Genomic DNA, 12,335 nt, shown 5'->3' with positions numbered 1-12,335 from the left:
AACTGATGTTTATGCCTGTGTCCATCCAAATCCAACACTGATGTCCCTTTTGTTTTGCTGGGCTGCCAACTAACTTGCCACATGTACTCGTGGCCAGAGAGTATTTACAGCTAAAGAAATAAAACTAAGGGTGGAAATGTGGCCGGTAAAATTGTGGAAATGTGTGTTCAGTCCCAGTTTACTTACATCATTGCAAGTAAATGTGCGTGGTGAGAACCAGATCAGACTGATAAAGAAGTCAGTATTTCTAACCTCAAAGTCTTTCATTGTAACATATAAGTGAAAGGTATCTAAAGAAACATTTCCAGCAGATCAAGTGTGATTTAAAGGAAAGTGCTTTTTCAGTAACGTAGTTGTGAACTAGGAATATAGACATTTGGGCTGAGCTTTATTTTTATTATGTCAATGGTCAAACGATTTGGTGTAATAAAGTATTCAGTTCTATTAACCTTGACTTCATTTTATTTATGTGTTCATCTCTTCTTTTGCTTCTTTTTCAGGAAGCATAGCCATCATTGTGCCTCTCGTCCTCTTGGTGACTTTGATAACCACCCTGATAATTGGTTTAGTGCTCTGTAAAAGGAAAAGAAGGTAAGATACAATGTTCTAGACTAACAGTAAATAAATTACACAAAGTTACAGAAACAGTGATTTTTAAAAACTTCTTAAAATACGATTTACTTATTCCAACTGCAATATTCTATGTTTTTCAAACCATTTTATCCTTCTATTTCATTTTAAGTGATAATAATTCAGACAGCCCTCCCCTTATGTTATGTTGATGGAATGGCTTTGTTTATATATTCTAACAAAAATAACAAGGGAATATATTAAAATTTCAGTATAATTTTGCATTCATGGTAGTTTTTCCTTGAAACAACAAGAATCTCAAAGAGCGTTTTATTATACTAATGTGTAAGATTAGTAATGCCAGTACAATGATAATGACTATGCATTGTATGTCACGAATTGTGTGTTTCATTCACAAATTATGCATCTGTTTACTTTATATACTTCTGAAAGTATTATTTCAACTTATGTGAATATGCAGCTCTAAAGGTCTATAAGGAATGGGTTGAAGGGAGGTTATTATCTGGAACCTAGAGTTTGTGAATCAGTTTTTGAATTATGTAAAAGACGATTTTAGCCACATGACTTAGGGATTGAAAACAATCAATTTCAAAGTTTATCACCATTTTTTAGGGATTTTTTAATAACAAAAGGGGAAAAGTTGATTTTAAAAGGGTAATTGATTAGTGAATATTTGGTTTCAATGAATTTGGTATTTGCTATTTACAAGGAATATGCTCTGAGTGCATTTTTTATTGTTAAACCCAAATAGATTGGGAAAAAACTTATCACATTAATATTTTTGTTTTTGTTCCTCTGTGACTCAGTAAATGTCATTTTTTTCCAATGTATTTTGTTTATGAACTTTTCATCAGTTATATTAAAACTAGTCATTAAAGCTACAAATATGATAGTTTCATACACCATATTGTGATATTTAGACAACTCACACAATGTTTGCATATTCCAGGACAAAAACTATAAGAAGACAACCTATTATCAATGGTGGAATAAATGTAGAAATCGGCAATCCATCTTATAACATGTATGAGGTGGACCATGATCACAGTGATGGAGGTCTTTTAGACCCTAGTTTTATGGTAGATCCAACAAAGGTAAAATTTTAAGATGATGGCCTGTGAGCACTACTGTTCTTGAGTCATTTCTTTATAATGTGATTCTGAATTTCATCACTATTTCTTTTATCTGAAGTTAGAATAGAGAACTTTAAGAGGCATTCACCTCAAGAATAAAGTTACTGTAACATGTTTTAGAAAGTAATATTTATTTACTCACTTCTTTTATAAACATATATAGTTTACTTAAAATAATGTTGTATTCAAATGTGTTGAGGTGCTGGCACATTTAAATATACAGCCTAGTATAAAATTACTGATTTATTTTTAATAACAAAAAGAGTACAGCATTTTGTTGCCAAAATAAGTATTTAATTTCCAATAATGTTTCAATGAAGAGTTTACTAAGCTGTGTCCTTAGATTTGTTTGTGATCACTTTTAAACAATATCTTTCTACCTGCTATAATATCCTTCCTATTGATTTGAGATATATCACTGATATATATATAGCCTAAAAATGCACAGTCTATTTTTTAGTTTCTCTTAGTTCATATTACTGATTGCTCAGTTTGGAAGCTTTTAAGAGAAATAGATAAGTGATACAACTGTCTAGATAAATTAAACTTGCATGGATTCACTGCACTGTATTACCTGAATATTTTGATATTTTTATATTTCAGATTTTGATAATTATAGAATATTTTACTATGAATTAAGAACATCATCAATTTGCTTGTAGGGAATGAATTTTTCCTAGCTTATTCATTTATTAAAAGGTTATTTATTTTCTGATATATTAAAGGTATTTTGTCCAAAATGTACCTTTATATTAAATAATCACAGTGACCACATGGTTTTGCTCTTACAGCAGCAGTTGTTCCCATAGAAATGAAATAGGATCCCACTTATCAATCTAGTTCTAAATCCATGGCCAGACTTCCTAAGCCTGAAATTGATGGTCTGAAATTGATGAAGTATTTATTTCTGTTAAAAGAAATCAATCATTATTGCATGAGTCAATTTTTATACCATCAGAGGGTACTGTATAATTTTTTTCCTAACTAGAAATAATTTTATACTTACTATAAATTATTAATTCAGTTGCTAACTCCTACTTTTGAAATTGGTTATAAAATAAATTATGGTAACCTAAGTTTCAGTGTTTTCTACTTGAAATTGAAAGACTGTACATACTATGCAAATTGTTATTTGATAATTCATGTAGAAAGGAGAAAGACATCTTGAATAATAGGCTTCTCATAATCTTTGAATTCTTTCTTAGAAATAAATACAGTGTCCATAAATATAATATGAATGGATGAGGACATACTTTATACATTTTTTATAAGAAGGAGAGTTGTAAGCCAATTTTGGGTACTTACAAGGAATAGCTTTTTAATACTCCATTTAAATTTTCTTTCATATTTACTCTAGGAAGATAAGACTATGCTTCAGTGCCCTCAAATATATTTTTAATGTATTTAGCAAATAACAGCAAATATTTATTTACCAATTTTCTGACTGATTAACCAAAATCACATTAAATGTGACTTAGATGGCTGATTCTAGCTGGTTCCTGATGTTTGAAATGTAAATATGAATTGTTGCCTAAGAAGTAAGAAGTAACTGCAGCGTACACACCTAGGCCTAATAGATGTAATTTTGAGAACACAATTTTGAGAAGCAGAGGGCCACGCCAAAGCAACCTAATGATGAAATGTTTTTCATAGAGGATTCACTGGGTTACAGTGGTTTGATATATTCATGATGTAATCAAATATAAGTTGCATTGTATGTAAGGAAGATTTTTGTAAAATATTTTCATTATTTTCAAAATAGATAAAATTTCTACTTCAATGGTACCTTATAATCAGAAGAAATGAAATAATAATAAAGTTAATAAAAGAGAGATTTGTCTACAGAGGCAATCATAGAATAGTTTGAAGAGTTTTAAAAAGAGGAATTAGTACCTACTGGTTTTATAGACATACTCATCTCAATCTTTACTTAGAGTATTTTCAATATCATCTAAATGAGACCTTTGTGGGGGAAAATAAAAAGGCAATATTGACCTGATTTTATAGTTTAAATCTTTTCCTGAGACCTTTGCCCCTGTCCCAAACTTTGTGATCATTCATTGTTAAGAGTTGATATCTGAGATATTTTTAAATATGTATGTTCATGATATTTTCATATTTTTCAACTTTTTACCTAGTTTTTTTTTTCCTTTTGGATCACTAATAAATACTCTATCTTGAATATGAGTGTACCAGATTGGCTCTGCCCTGAAACCTAGGAAAGTCTTAAGTCATTGCCCTTGAACGGACATCAGTGAGCCAAGCTGATTACTAGTTAATCTGGTTTAAACTGGAGAGTCAGATTTCCCCCCAAAAACAGATACTTGTTTTGATTTATCTAATTTTAAATTTTATTTTTATTTTCTAAAAATATAGAATGGTGATGAAAGTTTAATTACAACCAGTCAGATAGTTGAGTGTCCAGAATGGGTTACAATCAGAACTTTCCAAAGTAACAAACCTTCAGTGGGGAAGGCTGATTATTTTTCCCAGAGTTGTTAGCAAAGATACGATTTTGGGAGGGGAGAGAGAATGAAGTTAAGTAAACATAAATGAATGGAGGTTTCTAGGTGTGTGGTGTGTCTATCAGTAAGCTGGACTAATAGAAATATTTACCTGTGAATCACTGATCTAATATTAATAGTTCTTTCTAAGTTATTGAAACTATATTGAAACTACCTTGAACACACTGTTGATGCCCCAGGGCTGAAGAGTATATTTTATGTTATTGTTATGACTGAACATGAGTTTATGTCAGTGAAAATAGTTCCATGATATTAGGTCAGAAACTAAAATTCTCTGTTTACATACAGGCCAGGTATATAGGGGGAGGGTCCAGTGCTTTCAAGCTTCCACACACAGCGCCGCCCATCTACCTAAACTCTGATTTGAAAGGACCACTAACTGCTGGGGTGAGAGAAGAAAATTCATTATTTCGTTTTCCATTCCATCGCAGAACCCCTCATAATCAAAGATGATTACTAGATGTAGAGGCTTTTCTTTAATGATTTTTAATTAACAAGAGATGTCAAAACTGCATTAAAATTGAGGGCTTATGTTATATGTCTTGCTTATGCAAGATTATATAAAATGTTATTCTTTGGCAAGTTATTACTTTAGAAATATCTCTGCTCCTGAATTTGAAAATGTTAAAACTCCTTAGCAATAAACATGAGCATTTGCTATTCTTAGAACAGAAATATCTAACCAGACATTTAAACCGAATAGTTTAAATTTATGTTTAGTTTTACTTATTTTCTATAATGATGCTTTGTTTGGTATATACAAATTTGATGTCCAGTTAAATAAAAATATAATACAAAATGTGACATTGTATTCAGAAGTTAGAAATGGTGTAATGAAACCATTCTTTAAAAAAAACTTAAGTAACTAGTTCCTTGAGCAAGGTGCTTTGTCTAAAGTTACATGGTTCAGGTTAGACAGAAGATGGATTAAAAAAGGGTGTCAGGATCCCTAGGACTGAGTGTTCGCAGCCTTTACCTATTTCCCATCTGTTTTTCGTTCTCATGTTTTATCATGTTTGTCTCATTTGCATGGCTCAAAAAAAACAATGTGTCTTTGTTATAACTAAGATTTAACATTCTGTTTTGCAAAGACAAAATTTAAAAAAACGACTAGGCAACAATCTCAGGCTAAGTTTCAACTATTAAAATAATGAACATTGTATGTGTTTTTCAAATGAAAGAGATCATTTCTGTATGTCTCAAATGCTATAAATATCTATAAAAATTAAGATGACTATGTCCTTCACAATTCTTTGGAAGAATGCAAAAGTATTTCCAATAATAAGCATATATAGGTTGTTTGAAGGAAAAATGTTGTCTTTACTTTTTAAAGTTATACAATAATGTATTTTACTTTCATTTTTCCTTGTTGTATTTTTTAAGTTCATATTTAATGAAAAATTATGAGAACCGAGCAATTAGATTACTTTTTTGTAAACACATCTTCCTACCACTGAAATAGCAATAAGAGAAGGAAACGTATGGACTGGAAATAAGACAATTTGGTTTAATGTTTTATGCTTTTAAGTAAAGTCAGTGAATACGGCTTTCATGAAGATTTCTTCTGTTTTTTAATGTTCTGTCAAAGCTCCCCTTAGGGTCACGAGTTACTTGAAAAACATACAATTATGTTGTTATATTGTACTATTGTAAAGTCAACTAAAGTCTATGAACAGAATTTAAATTACATGTATCTAATTACTATTTAGTGAGTTAAATGCATTGAATATAAATGATAACATTAAAAGACAGACATCATAGAAAATAACAGATTAATGTGTTGAAAACAGATAATAATACTATATTTATTTATTTTTCTCCTTTAGCCAACAAATTACTCCAATCCGGTATATGCGAAATTGTATATGGATGGGCAAAACTGTCGAAACTCCTTAGGAAGTGTTGATGAAAGGAAAGAACTGCTTCCAAAGAAAATAGAAATTGGGATAAGAGAGACAGTGGCATAATCAGCGACACCTTTTATATGCTGTATAAATGTACAAAATATAAGGATTACTTTTGTATGTTCCAACAGTATTATACTTGTTTTGGCATCAGCATTACCTCCTTCTTTATCTTTTTTCTGGTTAGTTGTTTTCTGAGTTTTCTGGGTTTTCCTTTTTGCTGATGACTATTGATTGACCATTTGTATGGTATTTTTATGAAAAAGAACTGCACTACCGTACAATTTACAACAATGCTGCTGATAAGACACACCTTTGAATTTGTTAAAATTAAAAACAACATATTCCTTTATAGTGTTAATATGAGCAATCTATTTTATATGAACAATTTTGGTTCTACTTAATCCACAAAGAGAATCTCTGCACTTTTTCATCATATGGTCTGAAAGCTGTAATACAATGTCACTTAATTTTCTGTTTAGATTGATGGAAGAATGATTGAATGGTCAACTCTCTTCTTTGTGCCCATTAAGACTGATTCAGACTGCTGAAAATACGTAGCCCTCACAAGTTCAGCATCACCTGCTTTGAAATTAGCGTTAGATTGCCAAGTGATAGATGAGAATTTTGATGAAAACCTTTTAAAAATATAGAAAATTAATAATTTGCATGAACACATATGACTACATTTTCCAAAATTTAGTGGACTCTATTGTGACATACTAAAAGTATACACATTATAAACAATAGTTATATTTAGGTGGTAGAACATAGCAAAAATATAATCAAAAGTGGAAAGACCACATTTGCTATGGGATAAGATCTTTTGTTTTCCCTTCATCCTGAGGTCAATAGCCAGCTGGAGCACAACAGGGCAGTGGGCACTCATGTTTTAGGAATTTCTTCGCAGTCACATGCATTTTGTGGAAGATTAACCCAACCCCTTACCACACAGAACACTAAAGAGTAATATATAAGCACACAAATTGATGATAGAATTTCAATTACGGGAATGCATTCTCTTTGCTAGGTCAAAAAGAAGAGGCAAACAGCCATCATGGTACAGAGTAATCGGTAAATATTTTCAACATACAATATGACTAATGGATTATTTGCCCTATCCAAAATATATCCTTCAAGGACTTTCCCAGTTATGGAAGAACAACGATCTGCCCGTAATCAAAGGTGGAGAGTATACGCGCTGACCAGTTCCTCTGGTACTCTGATTTCTTCTGGTTATGCAAAACACATGGACCCCATTCACTTGTCTGTTTTCCAATTTCAATCGAAACAAGTACGATTTATTTAAGTTGTATAAAAAAAAAAGTATAGCATTTTTATACAAATATCTTTAAAGGCACAAAAGATTTATTCACAAGGTATGGAGGGCTTTTCGTTCCTCTGATAGACATGACTGACTTTTCGCTGTCATAATGTATTAACCTAACAGATGAAATATGTTTGTGGTTGCTCTTTATCCCTTTGTACAAGCATTAAAAAAAAAACTGCTGTTTTATAAAGAGACTTTTTGTTGTACTATGTGCATGCATACTACCTATTTCTAAACTTTGCCATATTGAGGCCTTTATAAACTATTGATTTATGTAATACTAGTGCAATTTTGCTTGAACAATGTTATGCATATCATAAACTTTTCCAGGTTCTTGTTTAAGTACATTTTTTAAATTGAACAGTATTTTTCATTTTGGTTATAATAGTCATTTTGCCTATGTTTCTATAATGAAGTGTTAAATACTTTATAAAAAATTGTTGACTGACTTATTTAAATGAAATTCTACATATTTAAGTGCTTGTGTTGGGTAGTTTTTAAAAAGAAGAAAATTCTTTTCTTTATGGAGTTCAGTATTCCTAGGAAACGATTTCCGTGAACATGAGACAATTTCTGTTACATCCTTCCAACGTACTCTGTGGGGTGGGACTGACTTCATGGCATCGTTTTTCAGTTCACAGCAGAGAAGGCATTTTCTGTCTTGAAGAGGATACATGGCCCTTACCTTTTCCTTTCCTCTGTCTTGCACTGCTTACCATAGACTCCGTGTTGCAGTGGAAAGACTGATTACATACACAGCAGTAAGACAACTGTGTTGAAATAAGCCAAAGCTCTTCCTGCACTTTCCCATCCTCAAAGGGTGTGCTTTATGGAAAACTCAGATGCCATTAGATGCAATGTAGACATTTTTTTTTTTTTTTTTTGGTAAGTAGAACGGTTATTCGTGTACCTACTCAAGAGTTTTCAACTAGAGATGGAAAGGCAGGAGGGTCTGATTTACTGGACTTACCATTGAGCTATATTATCTGAAGGGGTCTTTGTATATCAGAGCCTTGTGACTGTGACTGAAATTATTATTTGGGAGAGGCAGAATACCAAGATCAGAGTGATCTTAATACAACTAACATTAGTATAAATGTCTAGCAAATCATATATGATACACAGCCCACCAACTAACACCCGGGGTCTGGCATCAGTGGCCTATTTTCTCTCTGGCACACTGGTGAATGCTACAGTCAGGAGAGCTCAGGATGTGCCGTTTAACCCGTACCCCCACCTACACGCTCGTGGTCCTTACTTCACGGTGAGCTTCACCACCCGCACGGGTTCACCCAGGACCACACCGGAGCCCGCAGTCTTTCCAGCTGCAGTTACTTTGCTGTCAGTATTGACAGGACAAAGATATTTTTGTCAACAACTCAAACTCTATTTCTGTAGTTCCAGCTCCTTCTATAAATGCTAGAAAATCAGGTGTATAATTCTCCTCTGCAGTTGACCATTCTGTATAAATGCCATTACCAAAATACTTCCTGAAGTATTCCTTCAAGCTTTGATGGGACATATCTTATAAAAATGAAAGCTTTCTGGTAAATTCTCCTTCCTACCCAAATGCCTTTCCATCCAAAGCAGGGATTTTCAACCTTTTGACATGTTGAGCCAGGCAGTTCTTTGTTGTCCTCTACAGAGTAGGGTACTTAAAGGGTCCCCGCCCCCTGTCCCGTTAGTCACTACCAGCACCACACAGAGTTGCAACAACCAGAACGTCTACAGACACTGTCAGATGTCTTCTGGGGAACAGTATCGCTCTTGTTCAGAACTGCCGATCTAGGACTGTGTTCTGTCTCCCACTATTAAATGACTCTAAACCTGGAACAGCTAAGTAAAAAAAAAGGGCCCCTTGTCATCAAAATCATGGCATTCCCAAGATTTTATTTGAATTCTTTAGCTTTGATGAAGTATGAATTACAGAAATCTGGTATTAGTAAAGTGCCTATGTAGTTTAAAAAGTCATTACTAAGGGGAGAAGTTTCATTTAGAAACTTGTACAGTTTTGCATAAGTTGGGCCATTTTCATTTATGTAAATATGTTTTATTTGTAGTCATTTTGATGTCATTGAGGATTATGCTTTATTTTGTTTTGTTTGATTATATGTTTGTTATTTCTTGAGGTTGAGCTTTAACCTTGCACTTTTCATCCAGGATGTTACTTTCCATTTTTATTATGACTCATATGAAGAAGTTCAGCACTTAATGTAAATTATGGTATTACAGATGAACTGTAATATGCAAAATGCCCACAATTTCCAAATCCCTAACAGGGAAAATTAGGACATGTGATGAAGGAAACATAAACAAATATTGCTAATTTTTCTTCATCCTCTCTCATCTTCGTATCTTTGAACCGATATTCTGGATATAAAATCTTATTTTTCTCTAAGAATACTACTACTATTTACAGATTCAACTTTTTCATGTGGTTTTACTTCAAAGAGTAAAATTTAAGATAATTAAAATCTCGTAGAGTAGAGCAAAATAAAGCTAACCACTTTCTTCACCTTCTACCCCATTCCAGGTGTTGTCAGTTTATTTAACAATGGCTTTCTCAATATTAAAAGATTTATTCAAATTTAATGTAGATTAGAGTCATTATTTAAATAGGGTCCCTTGAATTATAACTTGTAAGGGAGGAGAGACTCAAGCACTTGTTTATGAAGATGACTACTGGGTAATATGGCAAAAATTGATTTTTCCATGTATTTTGATTACGAGAAAAACAGCAACAGAAAGAGCCAAAAATGGTTTATTTTTCAATTCTGCTACCAAATCTATTTCTAACTTAGTGTATCCAGAAAATTAACTTGTTCAGCAAAGATAAAGATAATTAAAAATATACAGAAGCAGTTTTAAAAAAAAAATCATTTAGCTTTTTATGTTACATCCAGAGGCCCAGGGACATATACTTTATACCATGAGATGCATGTATCTTGTCTAAAAAAAGGAAAATAAATGAAATGAGTTCTCTGGTTTAACTTTTCTCTAGCAGTTGTTACACTTAAGTGGCTGCAATTTATTCTGAAAAACAGATATTTTCTAGTGAATCTCATCATTTCTTGTATCCAAAGTGATCAAAAATCAAAAGACAAATTGCTACTAAAGATGGCCTATTTGATAAATTCTATGCTTAGAATGTGTTTATTCTCTCTGATGGAGAGTCTGCCCCTTTAGCATGGGGTTCATAAGGTATCGGTGATCTTGAGCAATGCAGTCCTGATACTTTAGTCATTTATTCACTCCAAGATAAATTTTCAGCTGTAGTTTCTTTTGCCGTTTTAATCCATAAATTATGACCCTCCTGATATAAGTTGATTTCCAGCTTATTTATGCTGTAGTGGTTTGGAGAACCAATAATATAATTGTTTTAGGCTTTCACAATGTAACGTCAGTAGTGAAAACTGTAAGTATCCTATTCAGGTCAACAATATAAAAACTTATAAGTGAGAAAATATTTTTCCACACACAGAATAAACTATGAAATGTAGTTTAGAATAAAATTCAGAAGTTTGAAATGAGGCTGTTTATGGAGATCCTTAAAAAACAATGCACAGCGTTTGAGTTTAGAATGACTTGACTGCTTTGATACAACGTTTCGCAATGAATGTCAAAAGTCAGGTGGGAAATAACTGGATAATGAGATTTCAGACAGGAGTAAGCTCCATCACTGCAGGCTACATGTGTCAGTGGTATGCTTGTGGAAATCTATGCAAACATATCAATAATGACAGTAGCGTATAAACACACACACACACACACACTCACTCACTCACGTATTCTCACACACTGGCTGTGATGTCTCAGTAATTGTGAAGATGGCATTTCTCTGCTAGTTTACCTACATTTTAATTATCTGTAGCTTCTCTGGCTTGTAATTTCAGAAATCACTGCGCTTACATACTGGTAACTAACCCCTGGTTTCTTAGTCTTTAGTATAAAATCATCATCTCTCTCCCCATTTGCTTCTCCTTTTCTTCTCTCCAAAGTGACATTACACGAAGCTAATATTCTCCTTTCACTATTTTGTCATAACCTGTATTGCTTATTTTTATCATAAAAACAGTCATTTTAGGAAACATAGAAAATGGATATAAAGAAGAAAGAAACATGTTTAGGAAGTTTAAAAACTAGAGAGAACCAGTTATACTTTTAGAGAATTTTCTTCTGTTATTTTAGAATCATGCTTAAACTTAATTTTTCTATCCTGCTTTTAAAATATAACATCATAACATCAAAACATTTGATTTTGGGTCTTTCTCGTGCTTTTATTTAGTTACTTTTTTAATTCAATTTCTTGCTTATTCTGTGGAAACTCTACTGCTTGGTTTTATTTTTCACTCTGGGTTTGAAAATTATTATTCTACTGATAAATGCTTTCAGCTTTAAAAAAATACTCTAAAAAGAATTAAACACAGAATTTAAAAATAAGTCTTTTTTTTCTCTAACTTGAGGAATTTAACATTCTTAGATTCCCCTAATTAACTCACCCTCCCAGTCTTTGTTAATACACTTTGTGGTTTTATTAAAAAATACTTTATATGAAGTATTATTTTTACATGTTTTGTCTTCACAATTATTTGGAATATTTTCAGCTGTTTTTACATTTAATATTTCTCTTCTTAAAATTCATTATTCCTTTTACTATATGACTTTTCCATCCTTAACTTCTTTATTTTGATTGAAGCCTTATCCCATTCATGTATTTCACAAAGCATACTTACAAAAAGCCTTTCTGTGTGATATATTTGCTGAGCTTTGGCATAAATACAAATGTTTCTCTAAGGCCTTCAAATAAGAATATCGACTCAACTGGATGTACATTTCTGGATCTTTTCCTTTT

The 12,335-nt window shown here is 32.3% G+C and overlaps 1 protein-coding gene across 3 annotated transcripts in view; it reads left to right on the top strand.

Annotated features, from left to right (window-relative positions):
* Positions 1–7,731, top strand: part of LRP1B (LDL receptor related protein 1B) — a 1,592,931-nt gene extending 1,585,200 nt beyond the window's left edge. For all 3 annotated transcript variants that reach the window (XM_064484732.1, XM_031451350.2, XM_064484731.1), the window contains 4 exons: positions 501–591; positions 1,541–1,685; positions 4,538–4,636; positions 6,076–7,731. In XM_064484732.1, coding sequence (XP_064340802.1) covers positions 501–591; positions 1,541–1,685; positions 4,538–4,636; positions 6,076–6,216 — 476 coding nt within the window. In that variant the 3' untranslated portion in view covers positions 6,217–7,731. The remainder of the gene's footprint in view (positions 1–500; positions 592–1,540; positions 1,686–4,537; positions 4,637–6,075) is intronic.
* The last annotated feature ends 4,604 nt before the right edge of the window (positions 7,732–12,335 follow it).

This window comes from Camelus dromedarius, chromosome 4 (genome assembly GCF_036321535.1).
Source record: "Camelus dromedarius isolate mCamDro1 chromosome 4, mCamDro1.pat, whole genome shotgun sequence".
NCBI classification, from domain to species: Eukaryota; Metazoa; Chordata; class Mammalia; order Artiodactyla; family Camelidae; genus Camelus; species Camelus dromedarius.
This window is presented reverse-complemented; position numbering and strand designations above follow the sequence as displayed.